The following is a 26597-nucleotide window of genomic DNA, read 5'->3' as shown; positions in this document are numbered from 1 at the left end:
CAGCTGCACCATCTAATGCATTGTAGGATTAGAGGAAATAAAACGTTCCAGATTCATGGACTCCCTGAAATTATTTCTGGCAAATATTAAAATTAGGGTCTCTCACAGAAATGGAAAAAAAAAAGTTTTTTTTCACTGAAAGCTACTTTTGGATAAATACAACTGGGAATAGGGGGTGTTTTCAAAAGAATTCTCCAGGTTTAAATAAAAAATGGTATTTATTTTGGATGGAATATAAAGAATATTTAGAGCAGAAAGAGGGGATTTTCTGAACTGACCTATTCTCAATCCAGTGATAATTACCATTCTGAAAATGGACTGAAAATTACACCATCTCCATGAGGATCAGTGCAAGAGCCAGCAGAGCACTCCTGGGCTGCAAAGCATCTTAATGCTGTTGCCTGCACAGACAGGGGCAGATCTATGGGGGAGCAAAAATAAAAAATTAGCTCTTCTTCCTTCACCTGAGCTTCACTTGAAAATATTACTTCAGTCTACTAGGGTAGTCTTCATTTGAATTTCTCCACAAGAGAGAATGTCTTCGAATCTGGCTGATCATTACTCTAAACTATTAGATATTATAGTTTGAAAACAAGAGATTTTCCAACTTGCTGTCCAAATTCCTGTCACCTTAATGGTCAATGCCATTACAAAGGTTTTCAGTATCCGGTTGCCTGAATCGTATTTTACATTCCAGCATGAACTACAGCGATCCAGGTATCACCCTCCAGAACCTGTTGCCAGCAGGCTGCCAGCTATAGCTTATTTATGTAGGCAGAATTTATTACCATTCTGTGGTGATGAGCTGCCCTCATTTAGTACGCAAAATATACAAAGGAAATATCAGAAGTGTCAATCAGGAAAAGAGGAATACGAATGTTAGATGTCCTGGAAAATAATTTTTTACCAACTATGCTATCTATCTTCTTTGTCATGACTCTTGGTCTTGTAGTTATTAATCCATCACTCGTTTTTCTGAATTAGCAGATAGCAATTATGCATTCATTCTTGTAGAGTATAAAAATGAATCCTTAACCTTTAACTCGCAATGGAGCATTTCCATACAAAACAGGTTTCCTTTATTAGTATGCTACCAATTGACTCAGAGTGTGTGACTACTCGAAACTAGATTCAGAGACATTTCCCTGTGCTCTACACATTTTTCACTTTAAACGAAGATGAAAAACTACAACCCCGAGAAGTTGGTCCTTATGATAAATCTCCATAATATTGTAACTACTAAAAAAATCCTTAGCGTCCCTGTTTTCATTCACATGTGGAAACTGTTTCTAAAAGACTCCAAAAGTTTACATGGTTCTTATCAGAAAATGCAATGTTTCTAAGGGAAGTCTTGTATAATAAGGAACAACAGTGCCACCAAGTGGCTCTATGTCCCATGCGGAACCAATAGATTTCTCAAGCTTTCTCCCTGCTATTTAGTTTTGACAGAAAGTTGTAGAAAAGCAAATATAGCAGGCTCAATAAAAGCCATTACATTTATTTTCCCTAGCTTCTAGGTAGCTATGGATTTTTGTCATGCTTATTTCTAAGCAACGTGAAGTTGAAAAAAATGTAAAAATTAAAAACTGTTTGAAATTTTTGTCTCTCATTCGACACATTTTCTAGTTCTTTCTTCAAATAAAAAAGCATTGAATGTCAGATATTTAAAAATTATAGACTAGAAGTATTTTAGTATTTCTCTTCAATTTTAGAAGAGAATAAACACCCTCCCCCAAAAAAGAAAGCCACAAAACCAAACAAAACCTAAAGAAATAGCCTAGTGCATTGGCACCTCTTGCTCCTCTGCTCCCGTGAATGGGGGAGCAGCTCAGAGGCTCCCAGAGGTATCTTACAACGTGTGAGGCATGTCCTGCCGGGGTGGCTGTGATTATAGAGCACGTATGACGTCTAAATCAAGATTTAGCAATATGAAGCCTCAAGTGTCACTGCTTGGTTTTGTGGGGGGAAGATCTTTAACAAGTTTGGAAAACAGTGCTTCGGCCTGAGCATTCAAAGGCATCGTCAAGATCAAAATCACTGACATGGAAGTAGCTCAAAGTAATTCAAGAACGATCGCAAAATCTAAAACACTGTTTATATGCCCCTGGATCTTTTAACAATAAGTATTTTGAAATCAATAAATTTCACTGTGAACAACTGAAATCAACTAATTCATTAATGTCAAGTACTTCCTTACTTTGGGAAGGGCACAACGTCTCACTGCAAAGACAGTGTTCTTAAAAGTACATAGCTGGAGGTGTGAAGAAAAAGACATTTTTAACTGCAAATCCCTAGGATACTGCTTTACAAAGACCTGTGTGCTCTACTGCCAGCAGCAACACAATCTTTCCCCAGAAAACAAGGTTCACCAAGCAAAAAACCTAAACAAGCACAAAAAAGCTCATCTGAGGCTTACTTGTATATAAAAAAGTGCTACCTACATAAATATACATGCAGAAACTCTAAACATCCTCTCAGGCTTATACAGAAAATGAAATCCACAGTCTTTCCACTTAAAGCAGCTCATCACAAATCACCTTTTTAGCCCACTGTTTGATATGCAACAGCTGAATTCAGGACAGTCCTCCAGCTCTTTAGTCCTTGAAGATCTGGTTTCCTTCTCAATAAATAAATGCAAAGGGAAAACAGATTTGTGAGGTTGTACTTGCATGGGAACAAACCTATCTTTACAGGTCAAGGTGCAACAGGATCGGTGATGAATGCATTTATATCTGGACAGTATCTGTTAATGAAGGCTTATTTGTGGAAAAGTATGCATGCTAAGGGACTTTTTATGCTGTGTTCCACTGCAGTATTCTTGTATAATATTCTTGACCTCTGCTCTTACTATTTTATCATTTGTTTTGTTGATTCTTAGTTCTCTGCTTCTGTCAAGACTATAGCAAAATTCTTACTCTGGATTTCAAGTACTGTTTTAGAGCTGATGAAGTTCTTTTGTCCCTACTTATTCCTGTGAGGAGACACGATCAAACAGCAGAGACCAGAAATAAAACCTCATTTAAACCCAAGAGAGATTAATGACAGAATATAGACTACTTGAATGTTAATGGCCATTTATTTCCCCAGATTTCAAGGGAGATAGAAAAGGAATCATCTTCCCTTGCATAGGCCCTGGGCTCCTGGCATGATTGCAACTGCTCCCAAGGCTAAGGGATCAACACGGAAAACCTCCTTGTGTTCCTGTCTCTCCCAGGCACAGGAAATAATTTCAGAAGTAAATGTTGGTCCTCAGGGTTTCCACTCCACTGACAGAATGATTTAGATATGTAAAATGCTACTGTTTTAGCAATTAAAATTACGTGTTTCTACACCATCAACAAACAACCTCAAAGTCTAAGAAATATGCTTAGTTTTCCCTATTTTTTTATTCACAGTTATAGGGAAGTAAAAGTGGGCATCATCCAACTCTTAATCACAAAATGCAGTCCCAGGCGCTCTGTCCACAGAGGAAGGCTGACTCGGAAAAAAAACACAACACTGGTAATGGCATTTACCTTCTTCACAAAATACAGACACCTACTGGTGGAAAAAAAAATCTTGCTGCAATTATAAAGCTAAGTCTCGTTTACTGAATCCACATATAGAAACAACAAGGAAACAGAAAATAGGTCTCAAAGGGAAGACTTGCAGTTTATTCAGCTTGAGTTTCCAGCACTGCACCACTGCCCATACCGAAGCACAGGAAATGGTGTAATACTGATAATGTGAAAGATACTGTCATTAAAAATACATATTTGGGAAAACCTATTTTCTGAGTCACTCTGCAGCTACTTTAGGTGAATAATTTTAGCTTCAGTTACACTTCTTCTTGTACAGCTGTGTGAAAGGCTGATGAAAGCTGTTCCCACCTCGCCATGCTTCAGAGCTCAGAATACTCCCAGTGTCAGCAGCAGTAACCGGAAGCCCGAAGCAGTGCCTCCAGAGCCAAGCGCTCCCCCAGACTCCGAAAGGCAGCGCGTGGGCGGCCGGCCCACCGCGCCTGCGCGGCCTGTCTCACGCCCAGCACGAAGGCGGTATAAAGGCCGACATCGCCCGCTCCCCGCTCCTGCTTCCCGGGCGGCAGTATTTCAGTAGCTGCAGGCACAGGCCTTGCAACTGCAGGCCTCCTCACCACGCTGCTGGGGCACCAGCTCAGCTGCACCTCCACTGACAGCCCACTTACCTGCCTCCAAAATAAAGAAAATACAATTTCATTACCTGCGGAGACGTACGGTTATAAGCCACGAACTACTGTGCATTGCAAAGCATTTATTTTATTGTTCTGACTAAAGTTAAACCTACAAATGGTCAATATATCAGTACAGGGGCATGGAACTGGCAATAAAGAAGACAACCTTGAGCCTCAGGGACAAATAGCAAAGGATTGACTAACACTATATTAAATTTTCATGCTGCAGTTATAAATCTAGGACAGCAGAGAGCACTATGATACACAGAAAGTAAGAGAAAGATACTGAATATTAGGTACTTCTAACTGGAAAGTAGATATGCAAAACTGAAAATTTTCTTCTGTTATTAAAACGGCTAGTAAAATGCAAGAGTTTGGCACTAAACTAACAATTATGCCACATAAAAAAAATTAACACTCATCAACAACACTCATCAACCCCACTCATCAAAAGATGCTACTTCAGCAAAACAATCTATATTTGAGTGTGTAGTAGACTATAGGCTAAAACCCATATGAATCTTATTTAGTGCTTACAATTACCTTATGAGATCCATATAACATTTGATCCCAAAGAAGACTGGAACATTTTCTTAGACTCCAGCAGCTTTGCCATACCAAATATCCTAAAGCTGCTAACATTTCAATGGATTACAGCCAAATGGTCACAGTCAGTAATGTATATTAAAGTACAATGCCTCCAAAAAAAATAATATTTGTTTTAAACAATACATGGGTTTTTAATTTGCTGGACGGGTAACAGTATAGCCCATTTCCTAGTTCAAAAGAAATCGGAATCAGCACAAATATATAATCTATGAATGATGGAGTCATTTTCACTGGCAATGTTCTTGCCACTATGTAGTAAAAAGGTAATTCTAAGTATGGTCCATAATTTGTATTGATTAACAGTACTGAACTGATCTGCAGTACCTGACAAATGCTTGGAATGACTACGTATCTAGTAGCATTGCATCCAAATTCCCAACAGCCAGCTTCATTTTCTGTCTGATTGCACAAAAGTGTTGGGATGTAGAAAATATCTATGTTACAGTCTGTTCACATGACAGTTTGAATATGGTTAGTATAGCCTACATTTTCAAGACAAGGACAAGTGTAAATCTTCATGACACAATAACTGAATGACCTAGATAAAAGCTAAGTGTCCAAAGCACAAGAGGTAAGACATAAGGGCAGGGTCACAATGTGAAAAATATAAGCAAAAACTCCAGATCTCAGCTCTCATGAGGAGACAATAATCTTCCCCTCCTTTCCATATTCTGGCCCTTTTAGATCTCATTCAGGTCGTTTCAGGTATTTACCCAACTCTGAGCACCCTGGTCCACCTAGGTATTTTCTTCTCAGCTCTCTCATCTACAGCTCCTGTCCCCTGGCAGTCTGCCAAGCTACTTTAAATCGCTGATGAATTGATGCGTATTTTGTTCCTGAGTTCTGCCATCTCCATACCTCAGCACACTTCTACTAACATGTGACACAAAGACCATGGGTGCAGAGGAATAGGAGGATGTAACAGGAGATAGCAACAACCTTCATAGACACTGATAAGCCATCCTTAGGCAGGTACCTTCAGAAAGCGACTCCAAACCAGTCGCTTTCCAGTCCAGTTCCTCAGAAGCAACAAGCTTTCAGCAACAAAGGTGGTAGCTTTTTTACCCTCTATAAATTTGCTTCTCTTCTGGGAATAATAATTCCCTTTTCATTTCACAAGCAGGAAGAACTTTAGAAACTTGCCTCTATTGCTCTAATTTTTGTCCCAAGCTTTTCACACAATCACCTTCTCCCTTTGTTTGACACCTACTCTGAAATGCAAGGTGTGGCTTTGTACTTTGAAATAAATGCTGCTTCCCCTTGAACCCATGCAGCCATTCTTCGGGCCAAGGACCTCAAGAGAGGGTTTTGGTTTTCTCATGACTCTTCAAGAACTGATGCTTTTTACCTGCCTAAAATAACAATAAGCTTTAATGTTATCCTTGGTTTTGATGTGTTGGAAGCAGGAGAACCTGTGAACAGGCTCACTGCACATTTTTCAGAGTGATAAACCAATAGTCAGCACCCGCAACAGAACTGTGAATTTTCTGAACGCACGCGCAGCTGGAGTGCTGCTCCCAAAAACTGGATTCCAATAGCCTGCAAATGAGATGAGCAGAGTTTTGACAAAAATATTGAAGAGTGCATAAAGAAGAAAGATCAAATCTTGGAATGACTGTACAAAGAGGCATGTATGTTAACCATATATGTACTCCAACATTGGAAATATTTGAATATAAATCTAAAATTACAGATCTGAGTGACAGCAAATGCAGACCAGTAAAGGCAGCTGCATTTGCACATAGTACACAAACCACAGTAAACCCTCCTTGAAGACATTTTCCCAGATAAGCAACTAGTACCAGTATTACAACAAAGCATTTTGCAACTTTTTTTGTGTTTCTAAGACTCTGAAATGTTAATTTTTAATGAATCAAGAATATTGCAGAAAATGCAGTCATATTAACTATTCCATTTATATTTAAAAGTATGTTAGCTTTTAAAAAGTTTTAGAGAAAGTAGTCTTAACTATAACATTCTAAATGTTGTTGCCTTTTAAAAGGATATACAGAACTTTACAGTACAGCTTTTGGCCAGTGACGCTTGGCAGTCAGAAAGCTTCATTTTGGAATTTTGGCTTAAAAAAACAAGCTGACACAAATTGCATTAATACTTAAACAGCATTCTTAAACTACTAGAATATCCCATTTCAACCAGTAATCGTCAATCAGAAAGTGTTTGTAAATATTTATATGCTTGCAGTAAGAACACAGGGTAGTTCAAATAATTGAAATAAATATTTAACAGAAGTTTGCATTCTTTTTCTTCAGACTATTGTTTGCCTTGGCTCTCTTCCCAGTGTAAACTGGTATTTCACAGCTCATGGCAGTTCTGTTGAGGACATTAACTACAACTCCATTCAGCACTGGGTGATGGACCTTTCTTTAGCTGATCAGTTTGAGCAGAAGTGTTTAGCCAATATAAATCCATTAGCCAACACAAACTGATGTCCAGTAAAATGACACCTCTCCAAATTTGCTTAGATAATCTGTGCCATTACGTGTTTTCTTAGATCAACATTTTTATGTTACACAGAGAAGAATTTGTGAGCATGTTTTGTCGGTCAAGTATCACGTACTTCTAGTACTTCCGTTAAGTAGGAAAATGATTCAGAACACATTCTAGTCTTTTGAGCACTGAAATTATAGGGCAAATTTTCTGACTGCAATTACTTTTTTGAAAATCTGGCCTTGAATGTGTCTGTAACTGTGTCTGACATCAACATAATATTGCAGAAATATATTTATGACCATCTTTCAGTGGTTATAACACTGGACCTATTTAAAGGCTTGTAAGTCTATTTTCTGCCAAAATTTGCTGTTAAATTTGTAACTCCTGTAAGCAACATTTCTTTTACCTTTTTTGATAAAGACTTATGTTTAAAATTCTGGAAGACCTCTAAGATATCTGTGAAGTTCACAGCAAACTAATGTACCACTGGCACATGTATTTTGACTAACATGGACTTTTGAGGGCTAGATGACTGTATATGGACCTGATCCAAATTCCCTTCACATCAGTGGAGAGCATTGTTAATGTTAGCAGATGTTGAACCAGCTCATATATGTGGACAGTACTCCTCTGTGGAACCCTAGGCTTGCCCACTGTTTTCTACAGATTGGCTCACAAAAGCACTATTAGTCTAATAGCACTTGGCATTAAACTGAGATTACGTATTGTCTCACAAGGCCTGCCTTTCCAGAAGTCAGATCTGTGTTTCTACTTACCTTCCTGCTCTGAAGTTACATAGTGGTTCAACAGAAATATTCACAATACAAACAGCAATTTTCATTGGTTTAGAATTAACTCCTCTGCTGGACATCATTAATGCTAATAGGTGCACAGAGCAGATAAGACTGCAGAAGAATATTAAAGTTATTTAAAATGCTCTCAAACTGAGCCAGTAGTAAAATGTATATTCTGTTAGCAGTATGCTCAACACTTCAAGTATTCTTTCCCAGTCCTACAATGCAACTACACTTAGCTCTAGCGTATGTTAGTGCTACTTATTTGAACACTGAATTTCCTCCATTAAGTCACTGCAATTTAAACTGTCCTGTGTTTTAATTCTTAGTGAATAACAGTTCTAATTCTTACTGCAAAACTGAACGTGATTTAAAAACATGATTAGCCTGTGAGTCAACAGAACTCTGATCATCACTCTGTTGGACATATACTAGCCAGTATACTCATATGGCTATGAAAGGATTTCAATGTTTCATTTAGCCCCATCTCTCTTTAAAAACATACTGTTTAAGAATTTCACTTAACCCCCTGCACTTTCTTCCTGTATCAAGGATTCCCGAGCAGACCACACCAAAGGTTTATTTTAAGTCCACTTCTAGAACTACTGCAGTAGCTAACAATGAAAGTAGAAGGCTTTGCAATCTTCCTATTTTTAAGACATGAATTGGTGCATACAGAATGCACTACCTCCCCTCTTCTGTCCTTCCCACAAGAATGTACTGAAATCAGCATGGTCAGAGAAAAGAATAGTCTTTTTCTTCATTCAGGCTTGCTTTACATCTAAATAGAAAAGTTGCAGCAAGAAATAAATGCTGTTTCCTACATTTTTGTATATACCACAAACAAGGTCTTTTAAGTACTTCTCTCTGCAGCCTGTTCCACAGTTTTAAAATAAATGTTTCCCTAACTTCAGTGCTTACAGCAGAATTCAAATACTTTCTTCAAAACAAACTTTGTTTGTTCCCCCCTCAAAGCATCCACATTAACTTTAATGAACTGAACAAATTCTATGTCATGTTTAATTTGCCATTTTAGGTAATGACCAACTTCTTGGTCTTGAAGTCAAAGGAATGGAATAGCTGTAGCCACACCTAGCTAAAGAAGTGACTCATAATTTAGCCGTGACAGGTTTATAGCTTTTCTTTTCCACTGGAAAAGGCACAAGTTGCAATTAAAACCAGGGTGAGGCTGGACAAACCCCAAAGCGTTTGGTATTCTGAGGTTTTAATTGAAGTTACACAGAGTGAAGCAGCTGTAGCTGGGTAGGAATGTGACTTTGACATTTAGCAAAGTGTCACAGAACAAAAATCTTGCTATCATAGATATGACTAATTCACTTATGTGTCTGACATCCATCTTCTGAGTTGTGAAATCAAGATAATTTCTACTTTAATCTCAGAGTAGCACAGGGATGAGCAATTCAATTCAAACCAAATAATAAAAGTTCCCTTCAAAGTCATCTTGAAAATGAGTATTTTAGCAAGATGTTCTTAGTTCATCAGCTGCCTAGGTCTTAAAAAAACATAAAGGGCCATCTCTACATGTATGGTACATCACAGATAAGTAAGTAACGCCCGCTATCCCCAAAACAAAAGTATATTCAGATAATATCACTGTTTAGGGAAGATAGGTTCTAAATCAGTAGTAGAAAACAAAATCAGAAAATACAGCAAGTGACAAAACAGATTTATTTGTTTCTGATTGCATTAACAAGGTAACAAATACACGGTTTCCATTTTAAACCATAATGACACACCTGGCTCCTTTTGATTTGTGTTCCAAGTTAGAAAGAAATGGATAGCACCTTTACAATGCTAAGGGACTGGAACTGCACTGAGAACAATGCCTGAAGCAAAATGGCAGAGATTAACCATGGGCAGGACAAAACAAGGAACTGCTTATGTCAAAGGAAATAATAACTTTAAAGTTAAATGAGATGAATCTAATTTGAAACAAGACTTAACTCCTAGCTTTTATGCAAGTAAAGTACCTGAGGCCCAAGAACGCTGAGTAACAAGGAAATCTATGCATAGAGCATTTAGGAAAAGTCTTTTAAGGACTTTAAAGACCTCAGCTGAAGGGAGGAAACATATGCATAGGGAACAGCATTGAGGTTTTGCTGGCACTTTCCTAATTTGACTGAAGAAAACTGAAATACAGAAACATTATATCTTCACAGAACATACTATCTGAACTCATCTTAGAATGAAAAATTAATGGTGGCTCTGATCCAAGTGATTATGATTTTATTTCATTCAAATTGAATACGTCTGCAGCAATACTTCATGTCCCATAAGCTTTAAAGTTATTTATTATGAGTCAAATCAGCCAAATGAATGAAAAACAAATATATATATATATATATATATATATATATATATATATATATATGGAACTATTGTAAATGTCCAAAGATCCACAGCTGAGGAAGTAACCTAGCTTCAAACAGACTTGAAAGCAGCTATTATCCATTACCATCAGCCACATTACTTTTGTAAAGTGGTACCAATGAGAGAAGACAAGAAAGAGGACCTGGAGGAAAGATTTAGATTTGGAGAAAGGAAGCTGGAAAAAAAATTACTTCTAGGACAGTGTTCTCTGAAGGGCCACTAAGCAGCCCATACAGGAGTGAAAAGCTGGGAGGGGAACACAGCTTTCTAATACCTTAATACCTAATACATTAATTTTTAATTCTAAGACCAATTCAGATAGTATGTTCTGTGAAGATATAATCTGTTTCTGCATTTCAGTTTCCTTCAGTCAAAGTAGAAAAGTGTCAGCAAAACCTAAATGATGGTGCATGTTTTCATACGTATGTGCTTCCTCCCTTCAGCTAAACCTTTGAAGTCCTTAAAAGACTTTTCCTAAACATTCCCTCTCTATACAGATTTCCTTCTACAGGAGTGAAAGGCTGGGGGGAGAGGGGGGAAGTAACACAGCATTTTAATGCCTGCTGACAGTGGTAGGAATTCTGATTTATCAGGAATTGGGACACTTTTCAAATAAAGAGCGTGCACAGACAGGAAGGACTTAAGCTAAGTCACAAGAGATTCAACTTGATGGCACTTAAAAATCAAAAAGGTCACAAATGACGTTTATGTTGAACAATGAAAGAAAGCCGGCAGGTGTGGAAGAACACACAACTTAGTACATCATTTCTGTGAGGGATGATGGATTGGAAAATCTGTATCCTCAAATGAAGGATAGTTCAGAGGATAAAAACAGTCAGATAGGAAATGGAAAACAAACTCACTGAAACAGGTTACCAAGGAAAGAGACAACAGTTGTACCTGTGGAAAATGGAATGTTTAGCTTTCAAAGAATTCAACCATAGAGGCATAAATGGAAACTTTGTGGAATGAAGACAAACAGTGGAACGCTTCAATGCCAGAATGAAAAACATGCAGGAAAAGGAGAATAGGCCATACTGTTTGTAAAGCAGTGCTAAAGTGAACACAGAATTAAATTAAACTAACAAGCCAACTATCACAAAGAGCACATGTGGAAACTGCAAGCCAAAATATGAAGACTACAACATCGATCAAAATTACTGCCTGCCTGCCAGGACAGCAATGCTGACTGCAACATTCTAAAGCATATCAGCAGAAAAGGGCAGGAAATGGAAAAGTAAGGAGAATCACAATTTTCCAATTTTCTGAGTGGAGATAAGGGCCATATCAGGAGGTAATCCCCAAAACTAATCTCAGGTGCTACTACTACTTTATGGAACAACCGCTTAGCCCACAAAACAAGATGGGATCCCAGGCTTGGTCTGCAGTAGCATATAAGATCTCACTCCAAATCTTATAGTTGAAAAGTCACATGTAATAGAGCAACTCTAATACTGTTTGGTCTCCCTGTAAGACTAACAAAGACTTAAAGTCCATTAAAATTTATGATCAACTTTATAAAGACAGACTAAAAAAATTAGAAGTAGACTGTGAGGCAATTAAGATAATTAAATATTTTAGGTGGGAAGGAGGCTACAATGTTCACAGCCAATGCATACTACCTCTTAAAAAGGCTTGGAAAAAGGCAGGAGAAAGCCAGCACAGCCGAACAGCATGCTAATAAGGGAGATCTTTAGACAGAAGAAGGTATCCTCTAAAAAGCTCAAGTAATGATCAAATAAGAATGGATCAGACTCTAGGCCACTACATGTGAAATGCAATAAAGTAGACCAAAAAGGGGGAAAAAAAAAAGAAAAAGAAAAAAAGACGAAGCAGAAGGAATCCAATTATAACTCATAATAATACAATAAGCCCTGATAATCTTTCTTCAAACAGTAATAACCTGTTAAACATGATTATGCTTATAGTTCCAGTTATACAGATAATCAGCAATTACTAAGAAAACTGCTAGGAACAGTTTATATTTACTACAGGCAGTAGCAAATCAATGCAGAAATGGAAAATGACACCTCTATTATGCAAGACTTTTCAAATCCTCACCAATGTAATTTACTAGCAAACTCTTAGGGCTCCTCAACCAGGCACAAAGCAACCACTCCCAAGATGATCTTCAAGTAGCAGTTTCTGACATTACTAAGCCAATAGTATTATATTCAAGCGTTCACAGAGTGCTGAGAAGCAGCCTAAAGTTTCTGTTTAGGCAAAGTTTTTTCCCCATAATGCCCGAAAGCAATTACTGGATCACAGCATGAAAAATACAATAGTGCAGGCATTTTCTTCAGTCAGGAGGTGATTCAACTAGCAATGACTTCCTTTTCTATTTTAGAGAAAAAATACTGCTTCTAATTGTCTAAAACTAAAGCTTTCAAGGTTTCTTCATGACTGACACCTGCAGCAAAGATATCTGCAGTTCTAGTTCCTTTTCTCAGTCTTTCATTTATAACAGCTACATAAAAGGTGTGAAGTTCATCAGAGGTCTGCAATACTGGAAGGTAAGCAAGACAAGAAGCTGTGACTAGATGGGGCGTGTTCTGCATTTGCAGCAGTAAACAGTAAGCAAAGCATATGTCACCATCCCTTCCCTTCCCTCATACAAAAGCTATCCACAACATATAAATGTGCTGCAGCAGCCAAACTAGCACTGAGAAGATATGTTGTGCTGCTCCTTCCTGGAAGAGCTCCCTGTGCCAATGAGGAGAATCAGCTGAGGGCCAGGCTGGCAGGCACATCTGCAACTCAGCATGGGAATGTCTGCACAAACATGGGACACAAAGCCTGGCGGCAGCCAGGGATAGTAACGGTGCTGGCTAGAGTACAGGTGTTTGGGGAGAGCAGGAAGTCAAGATAAAAGTTGAACTACAAGTTTTAGGACATCAGAATGGATAAGGAGAAAGGGATTTTAGTGATGCTTAGACTAAAGGACTCTTTGGTAAAGACAAATAGTCTAAATTATAACATTTTGGAGATACCAGGGTTTGTATAGCTCATTGCTCTGGGACAGCTCTAAGAGTAGACATTCATGTTCAGAGCGTATGGAGAGAAAGAGGACAAGGGCAGACAATTCCTGTAATTAAAGAAAGTTCAATCTAAAGTGCTACTAGCCTGAAGTATGGAATACTTTTATGTGCCATTCTGATAAACACATTGTAAAAAATACAGGTAATAGGGCTAAATACAAGGCTAATAAAGCTAACTCACTAGTTGACCAACTTCTTTCTTTGAAACTTGGAAAACAGACAAAAATTCTATAGGAAAATCTCTGGCTTTTTTAACCTAAGAATAATCAAGATTTTTTTAGTAGAATGATAATAAGTATCTATTACTGAAATCTGGTATTTTATGACACCCAACTGTATTTCCATGATAAATGCTATTTCTATGGCTTGCACTGTAGGTTTTGAAAATATAAACAAACTTTCAGCATGCTTTATTTTCATGGTGATAGTTAGGAAAGAGCAGTATTAAACCACCACTAGAGTTCAGGGCTTTGTTTAATCATAAACAGATAATGGGAAATAAGATGAGAAGAACAACTGCTGATGAGCTGGCAACAACATTTCACACAGCATACGTCAGGGAGCATGAAGCAACTGGCTAGGCAAGATACTATTTTGAGAAAACATTTGGAAACATCTCTGTCAGTAGGTTTTCCTGCTAAGTGTGGCAAAAGCAGTGTGTCACTTTCTCCTAAGTGCAACGCTTAAATACATTACACTGAACCATTAATCTAAAAATGGCTAATGCAAACACAGTGTGCTTTAATTCTGAGAATTATACAAAAATATTACACCCTTCTCTCACCCTAGCAGTTGTATAATAACCACTCCCACTGGGTTTCTGTGCGTAGTCCAGTTCCAATACATAGATAACTCAGCCCTGAAAAAAATTCTCAGCAATTTAATTCAAGGGATGAATATCAGAGTTTTGTAATTCTGGAAAGCATTCCATTGCCTGTAGTAGGCAGCCCTCGACCTTTTACCAAAAAAGCCAGCAGAGTAACATTTAAGAAAATCTCCCAAAAATGTCAGACAATTTTAAACATCTTTATAGACTGCAAACCAACCAATAGATTGTAAGTTGCTGAATTTTTTTTGAGTTCCAAACTTTAGAAAGCTTACAAAAACTAACTAGTTCCTTTATTTTATGGAACCTGTTCTTTGAATACAATTAAACAAAACAGGTGTAGTCTGCAAATACATTTAACTTTTTAAAAATATATTCTTAAATTCCTGTGAAGTCCTTTAAAAAAAAATCCTGTTCATAAAACCTACAGATTAGAAAATGAACAAATGTATGCATCCATTTCAGGATGCTAACTTAATTATCAGCTATTTTGATTTCAATCTTGTGATTAGCAGGATACCCTACAAACAAATTTACCTATGTCAACATTTAAATTATCTCTCAAATTATGCATACTGATTAATTTACATGAGTTTATGGGCTTTATGGCATCTAGTTCACTCCAAAAATACATCAGCATACAAAAACCCAAACACAGAGACATACAAAAATACTAAGGTAATTAATACAATATGTATCACAGAATCACAGAACGGTTGAGGTTGGAAGGGACCTCTGGAGATCATCCAGCTCACACTCCTGCTTAAAGCAGGGGGGTCACTTTCAAAGTTAGATCTGGCTGCCCAGGGCCTTGTCCAATCAAGTTGGTAGTTTTTCCAAGGATGGGAATTTCACCACCTCTCTGGCTCCTGGTTCCAGTGTTAGACCACCTTCCTGAGAAATTTTTCCTTACATCTAATCTGAATTTCCCTTCATGCAACTTGGATCAATTGACCTTTGTCCTTTGCCTCTGCAAAAGTGTCTGTCCTCTGTCTTCTCTACAACCACTCATTAGAATCATACAATCATAGAATCAGTAAGGTTGGAAGGGACCTCTGGAGATCATCTAGTCCAACCTCCCTGCCCAAGCAGGGTCACCTAGAGCGTGTTAGACAGGGTTGCATCCAGATGGGCTAGTTGTAGACATCCAAAGCATAGACACCAAGAGATAGCCAAACTTTTTTTTTTTTTTTTAAACAATTTTGGCATTAAACATACAGCTCACCATAATGGCAATATGACACATACAATATGCTATAAACTATCCCTGTAAAAATACTGAGTTTTCACTGATTTTTGAATTAGCTTTTAAATTGCTCAACAGTGCTTAAAAGCTCATGTCATGCACCTGAATTATGACAAGCAGCCATCATAAAGTTTTAAGGAGATTCAAGCCAATAAAATTTTTCCTCTCAGTTCAATAATGGAATGAAGCAAGTGTTAAACTTCAAGATGAAATAAGATTTCAAAGCACAAGGTCTAGTCTGTGACTGAGCTGTATTTATTCAGGTCACAACATACACAAATTTTAACTTTTATTGAAATATGTTTTTCTTACTAAAACAAATAAAAGCCTCAAGACTGAATTCCTTAAAAAATAAAATGAATACTGTTTGGATTTACATTAATGATACACCATGTTTCATTATCAAAAGAATTTTGATATAATATTGTGCCTATCATAGTCGACATTTTTTAACGCAAATAATTTTAATCTGTAAAATTATGACATGGATTAGCATTAATTTCATACATGAAAATATCTGGATCATTATGGGCTGAATGTGCAAGCCAATCAGAAAACAGAGTCAACTTTCAACAGAGAAAAAATAGTTTTCACAAGAACAGAGCTTGTTCGAGAAGTTCCCTCTAGCCCAGAGACTTGATAGCAAATAAAAAGCAACTAATTGCCACTTGCCGTAAAAGATCAGTTTCCTACACACACAAAGAAGAAACTCTCTGAACTGTCTTACTGCAAACCAGTTTATCATCCCCCAAACTAGTTAAGGCTTTAAAATCTACATCACCTTCTGAGGGCCTTACAGGTGCAAAACTTGTCAGTGCAGGAGCTGAAGAAGACCTTACCCCTCTTTGCGAGGAGAACCGCGCTCGCCGGCGCGCAGGCCAGCCCCCGGCTCTGGGCGGCAGTCACTCCCGCTCCCCTGGCCCGCAAGCATGATTTGGACGTTTTTTACCTCAGGTTTTAACCTCATGTTACTCTGGATTCGGCATTCCCTGAAAGAGGAACCCAAAGAAGGGATATAGACGTGTTTTGAAAGTAAAAGTTCTCATGTTTAAGACTTCAGAAAAAGGAGCGCGAGGGAGAAGAAAACATATAAAAGGCATAGCAACAGAATTATTTTCTAAGCTTTCCAGTTTTAAGTATTTCGAGCGGTGGTGGCTGCATCGTTAATTCCATTTGCAGTATGCCAAATGGCACTTATAAAACCCATTACTGCTACTAAAACTACCAGTGCGGGTCAAGGGGACAGGTCTGTGCTGCGGCCAGCGGCAGCCACCTCCCTAACGCAGAAATGCACTTTCTAACGGTACCTTTATAACCCCAAACCCCTGCCAAACCCCTGCGGGGGGGGGGGTGGGAAGGGGTCCCAAATATTATGATCGGAGGATCCAGTTTCTGAGGGAAGATGATCCCGTTTCCGCGGGAGAGCGGTCATTTGAGCTGCCCGAGCCCCCCGCGGCGGCGGCGGCGGGTGTTTTCCCTCACGTTACCTCGCGGCGGCCCGCGGCGGCCCGCGGCGCCTGGCACCGGCGGCGCCGCCAGCTCCGCGCCGCGCAACGGCCGCGCCGCGCAACGGCCGCGCAACGGCCGCCGCCCCCGAGGGCAGCCGGGGATGACGTCACCGGATCAGGCCGACCGGCAATGGGCGCCATTTTGAAACGCCGAGCCCTGCAGCGGCGGCAGCTCCGTGCGGCGGCGGCGACGCGCTCCCGGCCGGCGCCTCGCCTCGCCCTCGCGCGGCCCCCCCGCCCCACCGGCACCGCGCGACATGGCAGGTGAGCAGCGCCGCGCCGCCGGGCCGCGCCGGGCCGCGCCGGGCCGGGGCCGAGGGGCGCGGCCTGCGCCGGGCGGCGGCGGGCCGCGCCCGCGGGGTTGGGCCGCGCCGGGCTGCCCTCAGCGGGCTCGCTCCCCTCACCGCGTCTCTTCCCTCCGCAGGGGTGGCAGGCGGCGGCGGGAACGACTTCCAGTGGTGCTTCTCCCAGGTGAAGGGGGCTATCGACGAGGACGTGGCGGAAGGTAAGGGCAGCGCCGGGCGGCCGAGCCGCTGCCCCTCTCGCCGGGCGGCCCGGCAGCTCCCACCCCCCAGCCGCTGGGGAGAGGCAGTAACGGCCGTGCCGGAACGCGGCGGGGGGCCCCAAATCCGCAAAACACACACGGATGGAGCCTGTCAGGCTTGTGGAGCTTCGCTCTGAAACGGAGACTGCATGGCTCCGTTGTGGGGGCTGAATTTAAAAGTAGGATATAAAGGTTCCTGCAGCTGTGAATGGGTTGTGCTCCTGCTCGTTTGGAAGCCACAAATAGGATATTTCAGTAGGAAAAACAGGCACACCTTAGCACTTCCCTGAAGTGCACTGAGCACCGCGTATTTTGGCATGAGTAGAAAACAAGAAGTGCTTTACTTGGAAGAAGTATTTCTGTAGTATGTAGAACTGACATGTGAAGCTCTGCTGGAGTTTGATGAGAAAGTTCTCCCTTTTTTTTCAAGTTTTCCATGTTCAGACTGTTCAAGCTGGAAATACTGTGTAGAAATGTCTGAAGTGTGCACGTGAAACAGAATTCTGTGCTATTTATTTAGATATTTACTGTATTAACTGAAATAACCGTTCTTATCATGTTAGGTGAAATTACTTGTAGTCTGTGTGTGTGGTTGTCTTGGCTTGATTTTTTTTTTTTTTTTTTGTAGGATGCAGTAAATACTTTTTCTTAACGTCTGCCATAGAGAAATTATGTTCACAGTGTTTTTCATTTCTATGCCACTTGTTTTGGTATTCCATTCAAAATAATAGCTATGGGAGGAATAGAATTTAAAACCACTTGAGGAACTAGTGTTCGGTTGAGGTGGTGGTGTTCTTCCTTTTTTTTTTTCCCTCCTAAATATATTTTGTGACATGTGCTGCTAATCTGAAGTTCCCAGAATGCTCGTGTAATGTGTTAAGTGTCTTTTATGAATTTTCAAGGTGGTCCTTTCTTAATATTTCTCACTTGTATCACTAAAAAGTCAGTTCTCCATGTTGGAATAAATATACTTCTTTGAGCACCTTACTTCTCATTTGCTACTGAGCAACATGAATTTGTGCAGAGCCAGAAAGCTTCTGCTAATTGAAACACTAGTATGTCTTAAACCCAGTTAATGAGCTAAGCATATAACAGCACTCTTCAGAGAAAAAGAACTTGTATTACTAAGGAGAGAAGTCACAGAAACTGATGAGTTACTGGGTTAGAGAGGTGAAAGCTCTGTGTTCTAAGTAACCAGAAATGGTAAGGGGAAATAGTGGCTCTGCTGTTCAACAATTTATCCTGGATTTACTCTTGAGTACTTAGACTTTTTCTAGGATGAGGACTGCAGATTGTGTGGCATTATTACGTAAAAATAATTCTATTTACTTCATAGGGTGACTAATGTATGTAATCATTCTGTACGTGCTTTTGCAAAATTGGTACTAGAGTTTTGTTTTCCTTCTGGAATGTAAGAGTCACTTGTAGTCTTACCATTTTTAAAGCATCCTTAACCAAATTGCACGTGTAGACTTACTTGAAGTTCCTTGTCAACATGAAATAGCCCTGCAGAAAACATTACATAGAACCACTGTGAATGCTTTTTTTGTCAGCTTGCTGTTTTTTTTTTTTTTTCCTTTTCTCTGACTTGGAAAAGAAATAGCTCTTTAAAGAAATCTGAAAATAACAACATAAAATAGCTGTAAAATGCATTAAAGAGAGACTCTGCTTAATGTTAGTATAGACAGTTTATTCAGTGATTGGAATTACAAAGCCTAGTAATCAGAAAGCTTAACCAAAAAGTCTTTCTTTTAAACTCTAATTCCTGAATACATTTTATGTTCCACAATTGTTTTTCAGATACATTGCTTTAATGAAAATATTAGCATGACTATGACAAATTGATACTGTTAGATTTGCAATTGCTGTCTGCATTCCTAGCATTTTTTGTAACTAGGTCATTAATATAGAAAATCACTTTATCTCTTCTTTGTCTTTTCTGTGTACTGAACCAATAATCTTTGAAATCAGTTCAATGGTGTGTTTAAATAACTGAAAGAGCAATGCTTGAAATAGATTGGTCACACAAAAAGATGAGGAAAATGTATTGGTGGTTATACTTTTTTTTAAAGCGGGCAATTGGCTTCAAGGAGCAGGACTGAGGGAAACATGTTATTGAATGAAAAAAATGGTGTTGAAGATGGTAACAAATTTTATTTTTAAAAAAGTAATATAAACTTACTTTGTAATTACTGATTACATAAAGGCCTGTGACTACAAACACAATGCTCATTGCCTGTGAAACTTGATTGTTACTCTTGGATTATCTATTTTGGTAGAAAGTGGCATTCTCAATACATGTTTCAAATATTTATGCTGCCTGACACCTAGTTAGTTTAGTGATTTGAGTGTTTTCTCCAATTTGTTCTGCATATTCAAAACATGCTGGTTTTGGGGGCATCAGGAGGATTGGCAAGCAAAATGTGAAAGTTAACATTTATTTAAGGTACAGATATGCCCAAGTGCCCTAGGTCAGGTGTTCTACATATAATCTGTAACCACTTCTGAATGTAACTTACAAAGTGTGTGCGTGTATACCTGCCCCTGTGTGGGACTTTCTTTTTCCTTGTATAATATATATTATATTGCACACTAAGTTTTTCTAATTGACTTGTGCTGTTGACAAGTTGGAAATCCTTGCCAGAATGTGAAGTTGGTGAAGCTGAATGCTATGTAGATCTTGGATTTCCCATTACTGGTATTGTGGTTTCTTTGGGTTTTGTTTTTTAACAGCTCCTGCCCCCTTCTCCCCTCCCCCTAAAAGAAAAAAAAAATCTGTAGCGGTTTTTGGATTGTGATGAAGTTCCCTCTAAGTTCTGTTTTAATCCAGAACTGCTTAAATATATCTTCCTGTCTCAGATATTAACAGCTTTAAGAGTATGATTACTCCACTAAATGAAATGAGTACTATTTCATACTTTTTTCAGGGAATTTCATTAGCTTAAGTTTTTACCTATTTTAAATGTTATATTTGAAACCTTTCTTGAAGCAGCTGAGTCTGAAACTTGGTGCTGCAAGTAAATGCAGGACATGATGCCCTTCATTTGTAGTAGAGAAAGATGCTGTGAAATCCTATTCATTAACTTAAGGGTGAACCTTTGTAAAGTATTTCATAGGAGCAGATCTCTTGTTCTACTAGAAAGGTTGTCATTGACTCTTAAGAGTAGTTATCCCGTTGGATTGAATTTTCTGCTTGTTAAAAAAGAAAATACAGGTTTTGAAGTCTCCAAATTGTAATTGGCATTTACAGCACTGCTAAACTACTTTATTAGTCCATCAGTTCCACAAATTCTTTAGTTTACCTTTTAAGACTTATTATAGTACTGATTAAGTCTATCTTAGCTTATTCAAATGCAGAATACAAGTAGAAGATTATGATCTAATTAAATCATATTGAACACACATTGAATTATAATACTGCAGTTGTTTTCAAGTTTAAAAACATCCCTCTTGTTAAACTTCTTTTTTTTTTTTTATCCAAATCAGTGATTGAAAAAAATATTTTAAAGTATTGTTCAGGATTTTTAACAAGCACTTTCTTATTATTTTCAAAGCTAATGTTTTCACTTTTTTCTTCCAAAAAGAGGTATAGCTATTTGATATCCATTTAAGATTGAATAGAAGGAATGATAGACCTAGTTGCTATTTTTAAGTTGCTAAGTTTTTTGGGCTTTATTTCCCAGTGAAACTATTCCATGATTCTGTGATATAACTGTATGAGTAAATATCACTGGAAGGCTGTTAAGATGGGGTGTAATGTGTGAGAAGAGTTGTTAGTGAACTGTTGGAGGCTTCTGGTTGGTCAGGTCTTTCTCCTGTCTCTTACAATTTCTAGAATATGGCTTTTCATGCTTAGAAAGCCCAGATGTACAAGTGAATAGCTACAAAATTAGAAGAAAAGGAAAAAAAAGCATTTAATTTCAGATGATCTTCAAGTTTCAGAAAAAAAGTATTTATGTCAAGTAATGCTTTCTCATCTGGAGAAGAATCTGTCTTACAACTAATATACTATGAATTTAAATATGTAATCTTTACCATAGTATCATACTTCAGTGGGATTTTTTCTTTCCTTTCTCACATCTGTGTGTGATGGGGTAATGGAACTGCAGGGATGAGAGATGAGGGAGTAAGAATATAAATACCCAAATGTTTAGCATTCTGCGAATTATAAAAAAGACTTTCTTTTTTTGTAAAGAAAACAAGGAAATTTAGGATGTAACAGGAGACATTAAAGGCAGTTAAAGATGATTCACAAATGCCTTGTTTCATTATTGAAGTTCCAGCCGAGCTGAGCGCTTTTTTTTTTTTTTTTTTTTTGTGGTAACATAGATGCATAAAAGGAAATTATGGCCATCATATCAGAAAAGTATAGAGGTGTAGGTTTATGGGCATAAGAAAGACCAATGAAAGATGCCGAGTGGAATATTAAAGAACAAATAAGAAAATACTTTAAAAGGATAAACAACTACTGGGCTACAAGAGAAGACAAATTGATATGTTTGGCTGGATGATATTTTGATGCAAAGCTGAAGGAATGCATATTTTACAAATGATTGATAAACAGTTTAGGTACGTGATGAGTATTTGTTGCAGAATTGTAAGGTCGGAATGCAAAAGAAAATATTCAAAGTAGTGGGACTACAGAAAATAATATAAGTTTACATCTGTACTTTTAATCTGTGAACAGTGAAACTCACTGCACTTTGTCTCCCTTCACAATATTCTTTGTTATTAAATAGAATGGTAATTTGTGATAACAGTAGGCTATACTACCTTTTGACCCATGGGGAGCTTTAATATGCTTCCCATGTACACTCATTATTGTGTATCAATTGTTGAGTACCATAAGATTTGGGGAAACTTCCAGTAGGAGAAAGGTTATTGAAATTATTATTCCTCAGGTCAAAAATATACTGAGGCAATAGATTTATATACAGAATACGGGATTATGTCCTGAATACTATAAATAGCCTCCGTAAGTTCTCACTGGTTGTAAGAAAAGGTGCATGGCAAGCTTTGGCAAGCCTGAAGGTAAAGTTTATTTCTGTCTTTTTGAACTTCAGCTGTACTGCTTTTTTCTTCTTACTGTTACTTTACCCTTACTTTGTACTACTTTACTATCACTAACTCATCTAGGCATCCAGATGTACTTTTAAAAATTGCCTTTACTGGATTTGATGAGTTACAGCATCAATTTACAGTCTAGTTTCATTGAAAAGAAGCTGCAGATTTATCTAATTGGGGGAGTTGCAGTCTTTTTCATGTAAGAGGTGCAAACTGTTATGTAACTTCAAACCGACTGAGCGTGTGTTCAGTTGTTGGGAATTCATTGGGTGCTCTGGCCTTTGGGAGAGCGCTTGGGAACAGTTAGTTTGACAGCTGTTACTACTTTCCTGCTGCTTTGTTATAGCCTCCACAGTAGGATAAAATGGCCTGCCTGCTTGCTTCTGACCAAGTGCCTTAGCTGAACTCCAGATCCCAGACATAGCAGAGCTGACTCTTTCCAAGAGAAATGCTCTCGTCTGCACTTTGCCACTTCCTTCCAGCAGCAGTACAGACCTCAACCAGCTTCAGCTGTGTATAGAACCATAGTGCCGGGCACGCTACTGCACTTGCTGTTGGAGCAGCTTGGGGACCCTGTTGATGCCCTTACTTGGTTGACATTAAATCTATTCATATTTGAATTAGTTCAGAAAGCAAGCTTATTTTGGACTAAATATAGCACTTAATATTTAAGGCAATTCAAGCTGTTCAGTGAGTTGATTATTACGGCAGAAAAAATTGTTATGCCCATATATGCTTTAAATGGGCACAATGCTTGACAGTGTCAACTGGAGGACAAAAAAGAAAATTTGGTCAGAGCAGAACTGTACCACCATCTTTGTGATATTCTTCTGACTTCTGATACATCTCATTTCTTTATTAATGCTTTAAATAGCTTATAAAAATAGAAATCTGAAAATGGGAGTCTACAAAATGGCATATTCTGAAAAATAGATGACTTTGTGTAACTTCTATTTATATTGTCAAGCAATTAATAGCTTTAAAAGTTCAGCTCACATTTCAGTACAATTCAGAGATAGAATTCTAATTTCTATCAAATATTAAACAATTCTTTAAGAAATACTTTACAAGAGCTAAGACATGGCAGAATAACAGCAATTTACAATACATAGTCTTGATCTGTGCTAATTGCAGAGTAATATAAATCTTTTTCACTGACTGTTCTCGCAGCCAAAGTGTAGAATCTGTGTTCACCTATAAGCAAATCGGTGAGAGATACAAAAATGAGGAGAAAGAAGGGAGATGGTGAAGACTAAAAATCAATACTGAAGCCACTCGGTAATAATCAGAAACATAGTAACTTAAATTCTCATAGTTTGTCTAACCCTATCAGTAAAGCATGAGGGTAGGTGCTGGTTAGCAGCATGGTGCCTGCCAATAGCTCTGTGCTGATGCCTTCATGTGGCAGCAGTGCTGATCTAAATGTGAAGAACTGTCAGCTGTTATGCCAGTTCCTCCCCTCACGCCCACGAAAGCTGTTTAATGCAAATAGATACCTTGCTATTAGTAATAGTGTTGGAGTGTTCCCATGTAATAAATGTAAATCAAGTAACAAGGCAGTTCTAAGATACTGTGCCTTTGTAACTTGTTTTGCTTGAATATGATTTTGTTTTTTAAATCTTTTTTCATTACTTACTGTTTTAACACACATTAGTTGCTGCACTTCTTCCTTCTCTTTGACTTACTATGTTTTCTCTAATGACTCTTTTTATACCTTTTATCATGTCACTGTTCTTTCTTGCTCCTTTTACATTCTTTTATTTCATTCTATTTGACTCTCTGCTTAGTTGTTCTGAAGTGCTAGTTCCTTGCCATTCTCTGCATACACCCTGGCTAAGGATATTTTTAGCCGGTTGTGTCTTGAAGTGCTGTATTACTGTAATCTCTTGCAAAGGACAATTTTGTTCACTATGTTGCCATTTTTTACAGTCCAGCAGAAAATCAGAGTTCCTGCTTCCCAGTTTACAAGTGGATTTAGCAGTACATAGCCTATACTCACCCCTTTTACACTCTCTGCTTCATTCCCAACAACTGTGGGAGACTAAGTCTCCAGTAACTTTATTGTAGAATAAAATACTTTTTTGGAATAAGGGAGGGATGTGGGGGAAGGTGTGTCACCTTTGAACTTAATTACAGGCAGAGAAATGTTCTTTCTATGTTTAGTTTCCACTGGCAATCTCCTTTACAATTTATGCCAGCCATCTGGCTCTGTTCCGGACCCAGTCATTTCCTCTCAGAGCATGAGCCTCTTCAGAAAGTTTCGTAGTCCTTAAAGCAGTTCATTTCTTGGCTCTCTAGGACAGATCATCAAAAAAGATGTTACATACTGAAAAGACTTCTCAAGGTAGGGAGAGCTGGAGAAAGGTCAGCGAACTTGCAATTTTTCCTCAGTTTCTGAACAGAATATGAACCTGTGTGTTACTTAAAATTTCCAAAAGTGTGAAAGACAAGATCCCTTAGGAGTTAAAGCAGCCTCCCTTTCAGATAATCCTCTAAAACAGTCCATGTTTGGCTTCTTTGTGCATTAAATGTCTGAGGAGAGGGTTTTTAACAAGAGAGTCTTTGAACAGCTTAAAAGAATGAGAGAAAAGTTGATGCTGCTTGTATCTAGTGCTAAAGCATGGTCTGTAGCTCCAAATGCATAAATCTACTGGGTCAGATAAAAAATAATCACTGCTCAGTTTTTAGATTTTAACAAAATAGTAATATGCAACCAACTTTAGAGGAAGTATTCATGGTAGCTAATTATAGGCATCTAATTTCGATTTTCTGGATCTCTTGCTTTCTCCATTACCTAAACGGGGAGTCTAGGCACTGAAATCTGTGTTGGCTAGGAATACCTAGTACCTAGTCCTTCGGAAACAGGGATAGGCTAGCCTTAAGCTTCACTTCGCAGATTATGAAATGAAAACCACTGCTCTAAAGACACTAAGTCAACCACTACAGGTAAGACAAAAAAGCAAGTTCCTTATCTCCGTTAAGCAGATTTTCCTGTGCAGAATCCCACCTCACAAACAGCGAGAGAGGTCGGTTTTGTTTTCAGAGAACAAAGTACCTGTAATCCCAAGGAGATCAAAGTGTTTTAGATACCTACTACAGGCAGACAGTATGAATTCTTCATGGAATTAGATTAGTTTGGAAGTTTAAGGGGTTTTGTTTTTGTTTTTTTTAAATCTAAGTCTCCCCACCCCCCAGTAAATTATCCCTGGAAACTTTGGAGGCCTAAATTTATAGAACATTGACAGAATAATGACAGGAACTTTGTGATATGGGGAGATTAAGATTAAACAATGGTTTTAAAAGACTTGGATCATTTAAACTGAATTTTGAAACTTATTTTAAGGCTTATGAAAGCTTTTGAGTCACTGAGAATGGCTTCCACTGCATTATTTTAAAGATGACTATTTTTAGCTCTCTAACATGTTGGGAAGGTGTTTACTACCTGTAGAGGTGTTCAGTGCTATTAAATCAGGGAGGTTCTACAGAATCGTAATCTAGTTGCCAGCATTTTCTCCCTACAGTGCTTTTAATTAACGAGCTTTGAAAATGGCTGAGGGTTTCCTACCCCACATGCAGAATATGTTAGGACTGTTTTCTGAAAGTGAGCCCAAAATGTAATTTGTTGTGGCAAGAAAGAAACAAATATTGCCAGACTAATATTTTATTGTAAAACCATAAATTTTGCTATTCTCCATGGTTTATAAGACCACTTGGCTGCTAGTTTACATGGCTGCTTCCAGAGTAGAGGATCCTGGCCACTGTAGGACATAAAAGGAGGGAAGCAAGTTGGACAAAGATCTATACCTATATTTCCACATAATACATAATCACAGGAGTGTTCTGTACAGTATAAGTACATTAGAAGTACATTATGATGCTGAACATGATGAAGTAACATGATATATCATCTCTTGTCATTCTTTTGCACGTTTCATTC

The 26597-nt window shown here is 38.4% G+C and overlaps 1 protein-coding gene and 1 long non-coding RNA gene across 4 annotated transcripts in view; one reads left to right on the top strand and one right to left on the bottom strand.

The window, feature by feature from the left end:
• Positions 1-17078, bottom strand: part of LOC134142962 (uncharacterized) — a 53193-nt gene extending 36115 nt beyond the window's left edge. Inside the window, exons 1-2 of the long non-coding RNA XR_009958988.1 lie at positions 17032-17078; positions 16326-16533 (exon numbers count right to left, since the gene is read on the bottom strand). This is a non-coding gene — a long non-coding RNA (uncharacterized LOC134142962). The remainder of the gene's footprint in view (positions 1-16325; positions 16534-17031) is intronic.
• Positions 17079-17242: 164 nt separating this feature from the next.
• PPP2R2D (protein phosphatase 2 regulatory subunit Bdelta) overlaps positions 17243-26597 on the top strand; it is a 31159-nt gene continuing 21804 nt past the window's right edge. For 2 of the 3 annotated variants that reach the window (XM_062579729.1, XM_062579728.1), the window contains exons 1-2: positions 17243-17316; positions 17477-17557. In XM_062579729.1, the coding sequence (XP_062435713.1) occupies positions 17310-17316; positions 17477-17557 (88 nt within the window). In that variant the 5' untranslated portion in view covers positions 17243-17309. Of the gene's footprint in view, positions 17317-17472; positions 17558-26597 lie in introns of those variants that run through there. The other variant, XM_062579731.1, reaches the window with a different exon arrangement.

This window comes from Rhea pennata, chromosome 7 (genome assembly GCF_028389875.1).
Source record: "Rhea pennata isolate bPtePen1 chromosome 7, bPtePen1.pri, whole genome shotgun sequence".
NCBI lineage: Eukaryota > Metazoa > Chordata > Aves > Rheiformes > Rheidae > Rhea > Rhea pennata.
The sequence above is the reverse complement of the archived record's forward strand: the minus strand, read 5'-3'. Positions and strand labels throughout refer to the sequence as shown.